This window comes from Achroia grisella, unplaced genomic scaffold (assembly GCF_030625045.1).
Source record: "Achroia grisella isolate CSIRO2021 unplaced genomic scaffold, CSIRO_AGI_Agris_v1 utg487, whole genome shotgun sequence".
Lineage (NCBI taxonomy): Eukaryota > Metazoa > Arthropoda > Insecta > Lepidoptera > Pyralidae > Achroia > Achroia grisella.
The window spans coordinates 5888624-5907215 of NW_026712891.1; the positions used below are offsets into that span (position 1 = coordinate 5888624).

The window sequence follows — 18592 nt, forward strand, 5'->3', positions numbered from 1 at the left end:
ATATTTTAAACATAGGCGAGGAAAAATGTCGGGACAATTGATACGACACGATGAAATTATTAAATATTATCGAAAGAAAAATAGAAGGAAGAAAAGGAAGGAGGCAAGGAAAGACCAAGATACAGTTATATCAAGCAGATCAAGGAAAAATAAAAGTCATGCCGTATTCTAATTAAAGATATTATGGGAAAATCGTGGGAAATTGCAAGAGCTCCGCAGACAAGAGCACGACTTAAATTACGAATACATTAATATAAGCCTTATAAAGACGCAGACTTACGGTCTTATTCATAAAAAAACTTATTGAAGGTTTATAGAGCTCATTAGTTAAAACATTCATTAGCGCTATTGAAGGTTTATAGAAGTGCGTTATTCATAAACCTATTATAAAGCCTCGCTAACTAATAGAGGTTTATAGGACTGTTTTTATCATTATGTTGCAATCTTGACGTTGGACTGTTTTACCATATACGCAGGTGACGTAATCAGTGTTGCTATTTTAGTTGCTTCACCACTAAATCTAGCAGAATTAACTCCTCCAGTATTGAACAAATTATGTAAATTAATACATTTTTATACATTTTCCTATTGAATATATATAAAATTGTATTTTATTATTGTAATTGTATTTCTATTTAATAAAGTTAAGGGAAGATAGAAGTATTTTTTCATAGTTTTTAAATATTACAATGATTTTTGGTTTAAATATGCATGTATTTTTAAAAATTTTTAATATAATGGTTTCAAGTAGTTTTATTAATTCATTAATATTGATTTAAATATTTTGTAAAACTCGAGGTTTCTTTGCTATATAGTGGATTCAATAAAACATCGTTGGCAACACTGGTTCTGTCAAAACGATTGTTTTATTTAAAATTGCATGTTATAATTTACGATTGTTTTAATATAGTTACAATTCGTTAGAATTAGAATTAACGGATTTATTACATATTACGGATTTTCATTGTCTAGTAAATTTTAAAATGGATAAACAAAAGAGAGCACGAAGCGAAAATTGGTTGGAAGACGACAAGGTAAGATTGTGTTTACTTATCAATATTTGTTATTTTTGTCCAGTTTTGGATCAAGTAAATTATTTTTTATGTACGACTTTGAATTTCACTTGTTTTAACTTTTTATTACATTCATTTAATGCATACCTTATTTTTGATAGAATTTATTGTTGGAATTGATCCGCGATCGTGTCGCCGTACTAGAGAATAAGAATACGGATACGAATACCAACAACTGTAAAAAGAAAGGATGGCTGGAAGTTATGGATAGGTTATTTATTATTTGTAGAAGCTAGCCCGTAGATTAGAGTAACTTGCATGCTTAGTATAATTTTATATGTGAATTGTTATTGCTCATGTACTTACACTTCAATATATTTTTCAGTTTTAATGCAATGTGCAAAGGTAGCAGACGTGACATTGCAACAAATAAAAACTCAGTGGGGAGTCATCAAAGTAAGTAAAAAGAAAAATTTAGCAGACCAGAGGCGATCTCTGAATAAAACTGGTGGAGGACCACCTACTGTGACTGTTCCAGTGGACAGTACAGACATATTGGCATGGTTACCGCAGGAGTTTTACGTGGACACCAATCTATATGACTCTGACGCTAAAACAGGAATTCCAGATGATCATGTAACCTATTTTTTATTTTTTCATTGCATATAATATAAAAAGTAAAGGTAGTAAGTGTAGGTTCATTAATCATTGTGTTCATATTTCAGATAAATGAAATAGATGTACCTGTTAGCGCTGTAAGTAATATATAATATGTAGTATCTATTATATCATGACATAAATGAACTCAGCATAATGTATATTATATAACATATATATATTATTTTTATAAAAGTACATGTTGTAATTAAAAGATTCCAGACAAACCTAGAGAACCAAAACTGAATGAAAAAGCACCGGAGATGCCAGAAATTATTTTGGAGATTGATGAAATTATTGAAAATGTAAGTAATATAGAACTTTTAAATATATTTTTGTGTGCTAAATGACTGGGACCAAAGATTATAAAGAGATGTTTGATATGATTGATTAAATTGGTTGGTATAATATGGTGTTTAATATACATAAATTTTGTTATTTCTTTTGTAGTCTCAAAGTGGCAGCACAAAAGAATATATTTCAAATGAAGGAAAGAAATGTAATGTTCGGGTTGTACCGAAACTATAAAGATTCTGATAGGTAAAACTGATAAATGATACTGATAGAAACTTGATTAAAACTGTATATTGAAACTTAAAATATAACTGATTAATGAATGTAATGAGTACGCGCGGCGTCCTTGATGACCGAATGCGAACTGATTTTAATGAAATGTGAAATGTAAAATAAAATGTTAATGTTGCGAAATAATGTACGATGCTAGCTCGTACATATTCCCGGGCGCGAAAGAAGATGTGAATGGGGATGCTGTGGTTGTGACCTTAATTACTACTTACAAGATGATGTACAATTGTTTCTTACAGATAGCATGCTAATGATTTTGTTAGTAAGTCGAATGATTTAACAAGATGATATAATACAATACACGAAGGCTTATTCTACACACACACGCGTTAGGGATGACGTACACTGATCTTAGCACAGACGATGTGCTTCTGTTTTGCTCTAAGACACGCGCACTTTCTCTCGTATTCACTGATATCACGGGCACTACACTTATTTTCTACACAGACACACACACTAACACTAACACTAACACTGATCGATGGCGGGGGAGCGCCCGGCTCCACCGCCGCTGGCACCATAGGCGCCCGCTTGCAGCGCCACCATCCAAGAACTGGAAATCCGGTCACTATCATAGCAACTGAAGCCATCCTAATTTAATTACTAAATTGAGGACGAAAATGTGGTGAAGTTGCTTTATTTTCCACGCACAATTTAGGACGTCCAAATGTCTTTTTGACAGTTTGATAGACTACACTGTCACATTCACTAACACTATCATTGTTTGCTGTTTCCATCGCACGGGGTTGGGGCGCGGGAGAGCTGGCCATGCCAACCGCCACAGTCGGCGATGCTGTGCTCGTCGAAGGGACCTTCCAATTGCGTAATCGACGCAATGTATAGATTACGCCGACTAACACCATCACGGCGATAATTATATAAATTAAAGTATAGTGATGTACGTCATGATAAGTTATGTGATCTGATAGTACGGGTTCGTTCTCTTTCATGAACTTAATTCTTTCTCCAATTTCTGTGAGTTGCTGACTTTCCGAATTCGATATGTCATTCCACTCGTGATGAGGAATATATATGTTAATGATGTGGTTTATCGGTGCGACTGTGGGTGAGTATATATCTGGTGATATCTTTAATTTATTTGAATGCTGATAATGTGATGTAACAGTGAAATTATCGGTTTTGATGATGCATCCACTGTCTATAGTGCTCAATCCCGCATAAGTGAGCATATGTACGGTAACCTGATCTCCACACATTGCTCGTACTTGACACTGATTGCAACAAAAATAAATATAATTATTAAGTTCATTGCTTTCTTCCCACATATTTTCGCATTTGCTAGTGATCGTTTTGCAAGTGGAATTTTCTGATTCACAAAATTCTTGATTTGTATTAATTTGATATATAGGTTTTTTAATATAACATAAATGTGCATCTACAATAAGGCATGATTTTATATCGAATTCCGACATTGTGATATATGTATCTTTCTTCAAATTTATAGCTATGTATTTTGAGATGGGTATAATTCTGATCATTTTGTTTCCTGTAACTTTCGGTATTGAGAATAAACTGAAAATCTCGAATGAATCTCTGCTAATTAGCGGTAGTCTTATTTCAAATATGAGGTATGATTGTAACATTCTTGCTTTAACTTTAAGTAATTTATATATTTGAGTGAGGTCAGTATGTATGCTTTCTGTTGGTAATATGACGTCATTAGACAAATGACTCGCTATAATGCTTAGTTCTTTCTGTAATTGTTCTGGTTGTAGAATATGAGGGTTAAATCGGCCATGATAGAGATCTGTCACTGTATCTAAGATAGTACCTTGTAAGGTTTTCATATTGCTGAGTAAGTTGCTTGCAATGACTGATGCTAAGGTAAACTGATTTACTATGAAATTATCTTGTGTCTCACTTTTTATGGTACTAATTTCGCGTTCTAAACTTATAATATGTTGATTTATCATTTTATGTTGCTGAGTCATAGTATTTTCTGTTCGCTTTAAGATGTTATACTCAGCCTCCATGATCGATGTTTGATTTTTCCAGAATGATGTTAATTTTTTCTGATTGTCTCGTAGTAAAGTAATGTCCATCTCATACTTTTCGGCGAATCTTTGATCCAATACTCCGAATAGGGAACTGGCGATGTAACCGACACCGTCGATAAGACCGCGGCGACGCCGCCTTGCGGATTGCACCTGCTCGTTATAATGCTGACTGAGCAACATATGATTGTAGTAATCGAGTTCATTGGACCCGTGACGTAACTGTAGTAGTAATGTGTCGCAGTGAATTTGATATCGTATTGTTTTGCATGTTTCTTCCAGCGACTTTGTATATTTTTCAAGAGCACTTATTCCTTCCCAATAAGGTTCCATGTTGTAGTAGATAATGAGTTTCCATTCATCTCGTATGATTTTCATGCTATTTAATTTATCGAAGAATAAAGCTTGATTTTTAGAAAATGTGGTAAAGTTGAATGTTGCATGTATATAATATTACAATTATTAAGACCTGATTTGATTTTTGTAATTAATTTGGAAAGTAAGACGGTGGCGCATAACTCTAATCGAGGTAGAGATGTGTTTTTATTTAAAGGTACTACTTTCGCCTTTCCGGCTACCAAAATAATTGTTTTATTTACTCGGCAATAAACAACGCAGGCGTATGCTTTTGTGCTCGCATCACAAAATCCATGTAACTCTATGCACTCATTTTCCTCTGTATGTAGCCACCTAGGCACCTTACAATGCTCTATCGAGTTTATATCTTCTTTGAATTTACACCATCTCTCCCAAATTTCATTAGGTACCTGTTCATCCCACTTTATGTTTGATTGCCATACATCTTGAAATAATATTTTTAGTGTTGTAGTGACAGGTGACAACCATCCTAATGGGTCGTACAGTTTAGATATATTTGATAAAAGAGTGCGCTTCGTGCGTTTCAAAGATGTCGCTTGTAATAAACTTGCTGAATTAAAAGTAAAAGTATCTTCTCCCGGGGTCCATTGAAGCCCAAGGGTCTTTGTTGACTCCGCTTGTTTGAAGTTAAAACTCTCCTGATTTTTGCTGTTGTTTTCTTGATCTAATAACTCAGACAAGTTTGACTTCCACTTCCTTAAATTAAATCCACCTGCTTTTAAGAGATTAATCATATCTTGTTTCAATTGTACTGCTTTCTGTTTAGAATGAGTGCCATGAAGAAGATCATCCATATAGAAAGATTCTTCTAGAATTTGTGGAGCGGAACTGTTGGGGTAGTGTATTTTTTCATCTTGCGCTAGACGTTTAAGTGTCATCATGGCGAGAAATGGCGCGGCCTTAGTCCCGTATGTGACAGTTGCTAAATTATATTCCTTTAACTCTTCTGTTTTGTTCTCCCTCCAAATTATTTTTTGTAAATTCTGATCTTTTAAATTTAACCAGATTTGCCTGAACATCTTTTCTATATCTGCTGTAAATGCGTATTTATATTGACGCCACTTAATTATAAGGCTTTGTAAGTCTTGTTGTAAATTTGGACCTCTATACATCACATCATTTAAACTGTAGTTACTTGTAGTTTTAGCGGAGGCATTAAAAACTACTCTTAATTGAGTTGTAATTGAATCCCGTAATATGCAAAAGTGAGGTAAATAATTAGCGATACTCATATTACCGACTGTGGTGGTCGCCGGTGTCATGTGACCGAGCGATAAATACTCGTTAATAAATAATTTATAATTGGATGCAATTTGAGTGTTATTATTGAATTTTCTTTCCAGTTGATAAAATTGTGCAATAGATTTATTTTTAGAATTTCCTAACTTTTCTTGATAATTTGATTTTAATGGTAATCGCACTTCATATTTTCCATCCTCCCGCCTCTTAGTTGTCGACTGATAATATTTTATACAGTTTTGATCCTCAATCGTCATATCTGACCGGTCTGAGATATCTTCTATCTCCCAAAAACGACTGATGTCCTCACTGTTGTGTAATATAACATTACATTGTTTATGATATGTTGTAGTATGGCCACTTAAAATCCACCCTAGTTGTGTTTGTTGTGCTACTGGCAATGTCGACTCAGACCGACATAAACCATCCATAATTATATTTGAATAAACGTCTGCTCCCAGCAATAAGTCCACTGGTTTACTGATAAAAAACTCGGGGTCTGCTAACTTGATATGATCTAAATACTGCCAACTTGGTTTGGTGAAAGTATAACTTGGTAAATTCTTGATTAGATTTTTCATAATATATACTTCTGTTTGAAATGTATAATCGCTGTTTAGTGAGGAACAATTTACTGTGGTTGCTCCTCTACAACTGTTTTCCTTATCACCTATTCCTGAAATTACCCCCTTGCATCTTTGACGTGGTATTTTTAATATCTGTGCCGCGTTTTCAGTTATTAATGATGTTTGAGAGCCCTGATCGAGAAGAGCACGCATTCTGTGGTATGTACCATCTGCAGCCTGTACCTTGATTGCTACAGTGGCAAGCAAAATTTCGGAAGTATCACGTTCTAGTGTCGCGTGTGACCTGCTTTGCACATAATTCGGTGCAGTCGTTGAACTCGATGGAGTAATGTTCGCGTCGGGTGTCTTGTTGCTATAGGTAAACGCGTGATGCAATAATGTATTGTGATCTTTTTTGCAATCACGGCATCTATTATTTGAAAAACATAATTTTCCATTATGATTATAAAGGCAATTATTACATAGATTTAATTTGGCAGCTGTTTTCCTTCTCATGTAACCAGGCATTTCTAAAAATTTCCGACAATAATAAATTCCATGGTCACTGGAATTACAGACTGGACAGTTGTATTTAGTATTTAAACTAACATGTAGGTTTTTATTTGATGAGGAATTTTGTACACTTGATGAAAAGGTATTTTTGTTAAAATTATGTTTCTGATTAAATGGATTTTTATAATATGCACCTCCTTGATTTGTGAATTGACTATTAGGTTTTGATGTATAGTTGTCTTGTTTTTTACGTGCGGTCTCCTTTTGTTTTTATATAAATAGCACAATAAAAATGTTGTGAATTTAGTTTCCAAAAATTTCAAAAATTCTTTTAATATAGGTAATTCTCTAGGGTTTTTTAATGACTCCATATAGTCATTGTATGTGTCACTATCCAACTTTTGTGCTAATATATGTACCAACAATGGGTCCCATGTTCCAGTATCTATTCCTAAATTTTTAATGGCATTCAAGCATTCCATCGATGTGTCATGAATGCGTTTAATATGGTTTAATGATTGCTGCTGCATCAATGGAATGTTCATCAATGTATTAATATGCGATGTAAATATTAATTTTGTATTATTATATCTATGGTTGAGTATATCCCAACACACAGAATAATTATCAGAACTGATCTGAAGATGTTGAATAAGCCTTTCTGCTTCCCCTTTTACTTTTCCCTTCAGGTACTGCATTTTTTGTGCGTTGGACATGGAGGGATTATTATGAATACTCTCCGTAAAGAGATCTTTAAAGGAAACCCAACTATTATAATTTCCTTGGAACGTAGGTATGTCCAACTGAGGGGTTGAATTTGCTGTGTGTACCATCGCCCACATTTTCTTGTTTAGTGCCTTCTTTATTTTATTAAACTCCCCTTCATAATTGTAAAAAGTCTGTTCATATTCCTGGTTAGACCCCTCTAACTCGCTTTCCAGTTCCCAGTGTAACGAGTCTATAGTAGCCCAACGACTCTGCAAGGTGCGTAATAAGTCGTCGAACTCCCATTTCTCTGTTATTGAACTTAAGTCTATGTTTGATATTGTACGTTGGAACGCTTTAAAATTAGCACATTGTTTTTTCAGCATATCTTCTGTTCTGCTGTTCGTTCCACGTGAAGATGTCGATGGTTGGTGCGACTGACCAGTAAAAATTGGTGCCTTTAATACCGGAGTTCTTGGTCTATCTGCTGTCGTTGGCTGATAATCTTGAATATACGTTTTGATTAGCTCATACCTGCCCCTCACCCTTTCATATTCTTTTTTAATAACATATACATGATTCTCTATACCCAACTCTAATAGCTTCTGATGGTTATTGTCAAATTCTGCCCAATAACTACTTAAAATATCTAGCCGACGTTGCAAATAATCTGGAGATTTTCTTTCAGTACTGTCTTTTTTAAAATTACTGTAAAGCTGTTCAATTGCGTTGGCGATCTGCTGTTGGTTGGTAAGGATGTCTTCCATTACGCCCATGATTAAAATAAAATAAAATGATAAATCTTACTTGAGAGATGCTGCTTACTAATTGGTATTTGCGTGAGCTTGTTCTCACGATACCTGATGACCACGATGCTTGCTGTCTCTGTGATACTTAACTGATGACTCAAAACCTTGTTGTTGTTCTGAGTTGAAGCTGTTCTTGATAGTTCTGCGTGGTGAAGTTATCTGGAACCTTGCTATTCCAGAACTTAGTACACAACACGTGTAGCAATGTACTTTGTCCAATAGGTTGCTGCGCGGAACCACTGACACGAATAAAGTTCACCGAACTAATCACGTGTAAAGGTCCCGCTTTTTCTAAAAGCTCGAAGGACCAATGTTCGGGTTGTACCGAAACTATAAAGATTCTGATAGGTAAAACTGATAAATGATACTGATAGAAACTTGATTAAAACTGTATATTGAAACTTAAAATATAACTGATTAATGAATGTAATGAGTACGCGCGGCGTCCTTGATGACCGAATGCGAACTGATTTTAATGAAATGTGAAATGTAAAATAAAATGTTAATGTTGCGAAATAATGTACGATGCTAGCTCGTACATGTAATAAAAAAAGAAAGGTACCCAAATAAATTTATACACCATAAAATACAAATATTTTTTATAATTAAATAATTGTTTTTTTTTTATTATACAGCTCACAAATACAAACAATTATATACAAAAAATAGCTGATACAGAGATCAAGAACAAAAATGAATTACATAATATACAAATGGATAATGAAAGAAAGAAAGCAAGAAATTTAGACTTGGAGTATGAAATTCTCCAACAAAAATTGATATTTTCTAGAAAGAAAAACAATCCAAGTATGTAGACAACTTGTAACAAGTTAAATATAAAATATAGTAAACAAAGTAAATTAACATAATTTATTTTATTAAAAATTATTTTGTATAAATGTATCCAAAATATATCGAGAGTGTCTTCTTACAGCACCATTGCCCATTCCTTCATCAATTTGATGTTGTGATTGAATGGTAACCTCTTCAAGATTCTCATATTCTGAAATTAATAATATTATTACTTTACAGGCCCATAATTTATTGAAAAATATAATGTATTGATACTTATCAAAATACAGCTTAAACAACAAGGATTAGAAACATGTCTGTATAACTATATTCAATGGATGACTGTGACTGCATCATATATCAGAAGATATAAATAACAACAATGTATAAACTACATTAAAACTTTGTCCTTTACACATAATCTGGATAAATAGTTTGAAAGTTACATATTCATAGCAGACCTGTGAGGCTTCAAAAATAATTAATTCTGGAAGATTTTTACAAAAATACATTTTCATATGAAGTCACAGGCAACCGCTAGTTGTAATAATTGTGTAACAGTGCAAATTATGAATGCACTGAAGTTGATAATCAAATATAGTAAACAAATTAGTGTTTGTACAAAAACTTGTATTGTAAATTTTTTGTAAAAATTGTGTTTATTAAATAATATTGAAATAAATAAAGTAGTGTTTCATTAAAAGAATTACCTAATATATCGTCATTCCTACTCATAGCGATATTGTGGAGCACAGCTAAAGCCACTATAACTGCCTTTCCATTTTCCAGCGATACACTTAATCCATGTAGTAAACATTGGAATCTCTGTTTCCACACTCCAAAACATCTTTCCACACTATTCCGTGTTTTGATATGGGCAGAGTTATACCTTTCTTCCTTTCTACATACAGGATGCAAAATTGGTGTAAAAAGGTAGGGCAGAAGTGGATACCCTGAGTCACCGAGTAAACATCCTCTAAAGTGACCATTATTAAACCTTTCTTTTATAATTGACTCAGTAAATATTCTACTGTCATGAGTACTGCCCCTCCATCTTGCTACAACATCTCTTATTACAAGTTTTGCATCACAGACAACCTAAAATCAAAATAATTAAGTACTTTATACATTACTAGTACATATATATATATATATAAACCTTCCTCTTGAATCTATTATAACCCCCCTTCAACATGCATTGTATAGTTTTAATGTGACTTTGTTTTATACTATGTAATGATAATTAGTTAATCAAACAATATAGATATGTTTTACACATAATACATAATTTTATCACCTGCACATTCAAAGAATAATATCCTTTCCTATTTATGTAATATTGGGCTGCATCACCACCTGTTTTTTTAATTTTAATATGGGTACAGTCTATAGCCCCTGTAACCCCTGGAAAACCAGCCAGACTTTCAAAATTTGTCATACAAGACCGTTCCTCTGTGACAGTTTCTGGCATTTTTATAAAAGTGGAAGCAAGCTGAGCAATTGCCTTTGCCACCCTACTACATATCCTACTAACTGTGGGTTGACTGAGTCCATGAAGATCAGCACAATCATCCTGAACCTATGAAATGAAAGATATCAAGATTAATTATGAGTTTGAATTGTATGAAAACTTACATATAAAAACTTACATTATCCTATATATATATAAATATATGATTGATGAATGTATTGTAAAAAAAACTTACCTCTCTTCGTCCCCAACACCTCAAAGCAGTTAACACTTGCAACTCTGGAGAAACGGCACCACCTCTGGGATCTTGTTTTAGTTGATCGTATACCAAGGAAATTATATATCGAGCAGTACTTTTATTGAATCGGTATTTATATTTAAAGCACTTATCTGGTAAAAGAAATGGATTGACTTTTTTTTTAAATGTTTTTTTTTGACGTATTCTTGACATATCAATTAAATTAATTGTAGAAATGGTCGTAATTGCTTCCATTTTATTAATTAACGGAATAATTATTTCACAATTTTTAGGTTAAAATGCCGCTAAAGTAGGGAGTCGGCTCTGTTAACTTTATAGGCTCGCTATTTGACGTTTTGACTTTATCGGACCGCTATAGAGCGTTTATGAATAACGTTTTTCACTATCAGAGGTTTATCATAGGTTTATAGAGGGTTTATAGAACTGATTGCTAATGAACAGTTATAAGAGCTTTATAGAGCGTTTATAAATAGAGATTTTTATAAAGCCTTTATAGCACTGTTATAGTGGGCTTATAAAGGCTTCTTAAGTTTTATGAATAACACTGTTAATGTTCTGTATTCCATACATTATATTATATAACCGACATACCTATATAAAAAATAACGAAAGAAAAAAGGCATGATTATAATACGCTACAGATACTAACAGAAAAATAAAACATAGGTAACTAATATTTTATTTTTTAATACTACGTAACTTGCTCCATAATAGACGCCGGTTTCATTGTCTATAGTTTCAAAGTAGTTTTAAAAATAAAACTATAATTGTGTTCTAGTTATTTACCACAAAAGTTGCGAGGTTTGCAACAATTTCTCGAAGGAATGGAACGAGGTAATACAATGAACAACTAGGCTACAATACCCGCAAGGTTTGTGTCTGAATAAATTACATTCTAATTTAACATAGAGGTTGGTGTATAAGTAAAATATATGATAAGAACTCGCATGTACCTACTTCGTTTGTCCTGTGTATAGGAAAGATAATATCTACTAAGGTAAACTGTTTACGATGAAGTCGATTGATGCCTTAAGATATATTTTAAAAATAAAACTATTCAATTTGAAAATAAACGTTACGCATAGAACATCGAATTTGTTTTGTTTCTTTTTTTAATCTATACATAATTTTCGAACATTCCGCGGCGTCATCAATACCTATTTAGAAAGATAGGTCACCATCTTTAGTGTACAAAATTATATTATATTACATACGAATATTTTTTTTTATTATGATACTAGCTATCCGCCCTGGCTTCATAGGGCTGTACTTGTATTATCCATATAAACCTTCCGCTTGAATCACTCTATCTATTGCTAAAAGCTGCATTAAAATCTATTGCGTAATTTAAAAGATCTAAGCGAATGGACAGCGGAAGCGTCTTCATTTTATACTGCAATATTTCTCCATGAAACATAAATATTACAATTAAACATTAATCAATTGTAATAAATAAGATTTTTATAATAAAAGTAGCCTAAGATATTCCTTATAAAATTAGCTAACTAATTAGCGGAACTCAGTCATAATATGTCCAGCCGTTTTAGAGATAAGCAAGACAAACATACAGACAGACAAATATTTTTAAACAATTTTTTTTATAAGTACCGTATATACTTTCATATACATTTAGTGAAAAGTTAATGTGAAATTGCACATAAATCAATCATCAATTTTACTTATTTGCAAAGATAGATGTATAGATATTGCGTTACGTTTGTACATACTTGTCCTAATAAAAATAATATTCCATCAACTCTATATCCCAGATAAGCTGTCAGTTATGGATTCTTTGCGTCACTATTAACTTGTAGATTGGCTGTATGCCAACTAAGTAGCGGGTCGATACTCAGTCGGTGTGTTTATTGAGATTCTATTGTATTCACAAACACACATATTAAAAATGTTATAATATTTCATTATTTAGTAAAAAACTAATTGTTATCAAATTCAAAATATTCATGTCAAATCTATCGTCAGTTCGGAGTGCTTTCGAGGTGAGAAGAACAGACATGAAACTCAGCTCTTATTCTTTTCGAATAAATATTGTAGGTACATGTTTACGATAACATAGATTCATTTTACATTTGGAAGAATAGAGTGACCACCAGCATATGGTATATTGTGTAAAATTTACTTAAAATTAAAGCTTAAGGTATACTTTATTATACATTAAGCATAATAAATAAGGCTTAATGTATGGTATGGTAGTGTTTTTGGTCATTAAAAAGCGATCTAAATAAGAATGTAATTGCTTATCTGTGGTGCTTATATAATGAAAAGAATGTATATTAAAAAATGATAGTTCACATATTTCGCCATTGTTTTGCAATGCAAAATTATAGTAAGCTAATGTAATTATTGAAGATTAATTGAGAGCCAAATATTATATTTATCTATCAAAATTAGGTACTCTGGAATACAGTTCACTTAGTCTATTGTAAGGTTTATATTTCGAATACCAAATTTTATATTGTAACTTCTTTCTATTGTTCCCCTCGGTTTCCCTTCCTGGCTCTAGTTAGAGGTGTTTCTTAGTATGATATATGTATATAATATACATATTACGACAAATCCCTGGTTTCCTTCATCGTCCACAGCTACAGAACACTTATTTCGTGTCTTTGTAGAATACAAATGTACTTTTCGTGGCTTGCTTCGGCATATCGAGAAACATCAGATCTCACAAATCTCACCCCCGGACAGATGGTCGAATCCACAGATAACCCAATATTACATACAGATACCCCATCCCATACAAGAAAATGGTTCCTTCCTGACTCGGGCTATTCTTCGGGCTATATTATTTCGCCGCCGTAGGCGCTAGATGTCGCTATATTTGAAGCAGTTCGGATTACTAGTGGGTGATTAGTAATAAAGCATGAAAATAGATGGCAGGGAATTCGGGAATTTTGTCCACGTTAAAAAAAGGTGTGGATTTGAATTATTTGAAGATTATTATTAATTTTATTAATAAATAATTTCCTTACTTTTAACGTAAAATTCATTGATTGTATAAAAAAAATTTAAATTAGTCAACTTCGGAATTGGTATTCAGAATTCATAGTGAATTCTTTAGTAACGGAGGTTTTTATCATATTTTTATAAGCATTAAATAACAACGCAATGAATGTATCTATCATCGTTAAAATAAATATATCATATGTTCTTGTGTTTTATATATGAGTACATAATATATTAATACACAAACTTGGCATGTATTTTTTTAACGAAATGAATACGTGTGATATAAGCGAGTAGGCAGAATGTAATTGGAACGTTGTACCGCTGGAGGCAAACATCACCAAATAGCTAATAAAACATAATATACCTTCAAGATTGATGTTCCACATGAGGTAGTCAGTTACTGAATTGAGGACGTCCCTTTGTCATGAACATAACACTGGACAAGCCCACATTAAAACTAAAAATACCTATCTTCATTCATGTAGGTCTACTACCTTATGATATGTCAAATCTACCGTCAGTTCGGAATGATTTTAAGATGAGAAAAACTGACGAGAAACTCGGCTCGTATTCTTTTCAAATGTATGTTGTAAATGTTTACAGTAATACAGATTCATTTTTAAATTCAAATTTGGGAGTATAGAGTGATCACCAGCATATGCTATTGCAAAAGCAAATAGTCTAATCAGTGTTCGTAACCTAAGGCGTTATGCCTTAGTTGTTAGGGAAGGAAAGGTATTAGAGATACAAGGGGTAGGTACTATACAATAACTTGATGTCATTAGGACGATTCGTCTATACGACGATTAGCATTTTTTTTCTAAACTAGGTACGTCGTTAAATTGCTAGGTATTTTAGTTATATAAAAACATAGGTCACATAAAAATCATAACTAATATTGGTCCTTCCACTAGGTACGCTAGGTATTTCAGTTATATAAAAACGTAGGTTATCTAAAAATCACAACTATTATAGTTTTTTCTCTACCAGTCAACCTTTGATGTTTATCCACTATGTCTTAGACGCCTTAAAATTGTAAGGTATAGTTATATAAATTATTAGGTTCAGTTATATAAAAAATCTAGGTTATATAAAAATCATAACTAGTTTTATTTTTATGGCTGACATAATAGCAAGCTGAACTTTCAAGGGCGGGCAAGATTTGTTTTTATTGTTGCCTCGCCTTTATTGATCCGACTGGAGGTCGCCTGTCCATGCCTGAATGTCTACCTATACAAATAGGTGTATATACCAATGTACAGGTTAGCCTGATAGCTAGGTATCTAGGTACCATAGACACAGATTGAAAGTCTATTTCTATTACTCTGTAAACAATGACAGTCGAGACGAGAGGTCGTGTTTTTATTATCGTTGTGTCTAGTGTTGGTTGCTTTTACGGCAATTTAATTTTTATTTATATTAAGAAGAATGTGTGAGTAATAATATTACGATGTAGGTATCCTTCAGTATTCATTCTATTTCTATTCAGAGACCTTGTAATTCCCCTTATGCGCGTTATCAATACTTTCAATAAAAATTTTGCCGTAAATATTTATATTCCGCGCTACACGGCTTACTCTATTGTTACAGTAAATATAAAAGTGTTTTATCGGTATTCTGCAAGTCCAATGATTTGCACATTTTTTCAATTTCATATAATGCCTTGGATTGTTCATACGAATGAGCTAAAGATAGATTCCTTTTTGTTGAAAATAAACAAATTAATTATCGGCTGATATTTGTTGACTGTTCATTTGAAATCATAGGAGCAAATCTATCGCCTTCTCTCGACTTAATTTGATTTGGTATCTATGTTTTTATGCCAAGTAGAAATGACGGACAAAGTTTGTAATGTCGATCAGATTAGAACTTATGACCTTTAAGTTTAAGATGGGATTATAAACCACAAGGCGAGGGCGCTTTCTATATAATTAAAAGATGTAAATGAATGTACATTTCACTTGGGAAATTCCGAATAACAGCCCGAGGTGACCAAGTAGGCATCTACCTAAATGTTAATAAAACATAACTTGATTTGCTTACCTACTCGTGAAATTTATAGCAGCAATTTGTTTGAGGGGAGAAAACAGTTCTCAGATTTGTAATGCGCCCATTTTCTACGAAATTACGCTCAGAAATAAATATGAATGAAATTCACAGAAATTCCAAACATTTCTCTAAGAATAATAGTAGGTAGACATTTTGTATATTGTACCTATGTTATTTGACATGCGACATAGGTGTAGTATATGTGGGAAAGAGATGAAAGCATTGTCGTCTCTAGCGCAAACTACTGGCGTCATGCTGGCATTAAGCTGTGAACGTCGAGTGAGAACAGTTATGTTTGAGACCCGATAAATTAGGAAGTCAAATAGTACAGTATCTATGTATTATTATTTATATATGACTATTTGAATGGCAAAAGAACTTGGGGGGAAAGCGGTAACCTACTACTGTTTAAAAACAACGATATGCCCGTTAAAATAAGAACAGATTATCATATTATAGTCCTTTAGTTTTTATCTCTCTCTTTTGCTATGACAATACGGACCACCTCGATATGGGCGCGCACGTTTCCTAGTTGACCTTAATGATTAAAGAAAGAAGGCGAGAACGTCACCTGGACCCTGGCTCGTGTTGAGGAGCCCAGAAAACCTCTGTGAGCATTGAGGTACTTGACTGTCCCTTCTTACCTCACGCTTGCACACATAGTATTTTGCCTGTCGCTTATATAGGAAAAGCACAACGGACATCACGATATCATAACTCTGATACAATTTCATTCTTGAGGACTAAGATCTCATGTTTCTTATACTTTATCATTTTTAGTTCATTGTGATATGTAGATATAGAAATAATCTTTATTCAAATAAATACAAACACTTAGGAATAGTCATATTTTTTATTCTACCATTCATTCGAACGCAGGCTCATTAAATGAAGAATCAGCAAGAAATATGTGTATTGCTCTTTTGAATAGATGTTTTTTTATATAAATATTTGCACAATAAAAAGAGGCATGCGATAATCAACACAGAAACCGCTACGCACTCATTCTTAGTGCAATCAGATAATATTGTTAGCGCTATGAATTTTAATTTTGTTAATGTTGATTGAATGAATTTTAAACAGTTAAATTCTTTATTAGTTTTCTATAAGCGATTATTGTTCTGTTTTGTGTTGTAATAAATTTATTCTATATTATTGGATACTCTACATAGTGTCCCAGATTTGAATTTAAAAATGAATCAGTATTATTACTAACATGTACCTACAACATTTATTTGAAAAGAATACGAACTCATTTCGAAATTCGAAATCATTCCGAACTGACGGTAGTTTTGACATATAAGGTTTTATCAGGATTATAATAAATTACTTTGTATATAGATATTTTCCGGTTTAATGTTGTCTACTTAAGAATGTCATTATAATGTTCCGCCATATTGCCGCTGGTCTCATTTTTACTTCAATGCAATGAGGAAAATATTACGACGGTTTGCTGAAAAAAGCTATTACGTTGCTGTGTAGATACGTAGGTATAAAAGACACTTAAACGTAAGTTTATTTGAATTAACTAACGTTATATTCTATTCCAATTAGCTTTATAAAATTTATTTCTGTTGGACAGTGGGATACAACAGTTAAGTTACAAGGTGTAGTCAATATAAAAATAGATATATATGTGAAAAACGTATATTGAGATATGTCAACGTAATGTTTTTTTTTTATTAGGAGATTTGGGCTATTGTCAGGTGCTTGGACCTGTAGCACTGCGACCTACAAAGATCTATTATGCTCGCCCTTTTCAAAGTTCGCTACCTAGACCCATCAGGGACAAGAATTCAATGATATATAGACGAAGACTTATCACATAATGTAACGTAAGACAATAATTCAAGTATTTTTTATTGTATTGTCTGTGTATTTGTGCATTAATCTTAGAAACGGCTTAACCGATTTGGGAGTGGTTTCCATTTATGTACCGTGGTAAGTTTTGCTTTGATGTTTATTTTAATACAAACGATTTACAATTAAAATGTAATAAATAGACTATTGTTATTCCGAAGACCACGACGAAAACGTACGGGGCTGTGGGTTCAGCTAGTTAAATAAATAAACAAGCCCATACAGATTCTTAACTTTCCTCTTCAAAGCGATTTATAAGTAATATTTATAGTCTCTTGTTTCTTGCCAAAGCGTAGGACGAATCCTACGCAATAGATTCCATAAACTTTTATGAAATTAATATCTTATGAGGAAAATATAAAAAAAAAACCTTAGGGATCGTATCTATGGTATTTCTAGGCAAATACCAATACTAAATTACAGAAGACGAATTTAAAACTATTTCCAGGTAGCATGCACAATATTTTTGTATTTTCGCTTATAATAATGAAACTAAATAGTTTAAACTCATGCTTTTTAAAGCGTGAAGGTATTTAAATATTTACCTACTGACTAAAAATTACTGTCATTGATTATACCATAGGAGTACATATATATATATATATATATATATATCTTTATAATAATAATAATAATCTTTATTTGTCTCAAACATAAACTTTTTACACAATACAACTATTGCCCATAGAATAATATCATTTAAAAACTAATTAA

At 32.7% G+C, this 18592-nt stretch overlaps 1 protein-coding gene across 1 annotated transcript; it reads right to left on the reverse strand.

Annotated features, from left to right (window-relative positions):
- Positions 1-9338: 9338 nt before the first annotated feature.
- On the reverse strand, positions 9339-11314 carry LOC131846067 (putative nuclease HARBI1). The gene is made up of 4 exons (XM_059195287.1): positions 10979-11314; positions 10570-10851; positions 9983-10370; positions 9339-9483 (listed from the first exon to the last, which is right to left on the reverse strand). The coding sequence occupies exons 1-4, from the start codon at positions 11234-11236 to the stop codon at positions 9359-9361; spliced, it is 1053 nt and encodes a 350-aa protein (XP_059051270.1). The 5' UTR covers positions 11237-11314; the 3' UTR covers positions 9339-9358.
- Between the last annotated feature and the right edge of the window lie 7278 nt (positions 11315-18592).

Excerpts from the sequence above, each read along its gene's own strand:
- LOC131846067 (XM_059195287.1), bottom strand. The coding sequence starts at position 11,236 with ATGGAAGCAATTACGACCATTTCTACAATTAATTTAATTGATATGTCA. Across the intron at positions 10,852-10,978 it reads GGTGTTGGGGACGAAGAGAG|GTTCAGGATGATTGTGCTGA; the intron begins GTAAGTTTTTTT and ends TTCATTTCATAG. Across the intron at positions 10,371-10,569 it reads ATTATTCTTTGAATGTGCAG|GTTGTCTGTGATGCAAAACT; the intron begins GTGATAAAATTA and ends TTTTGATTTTAG.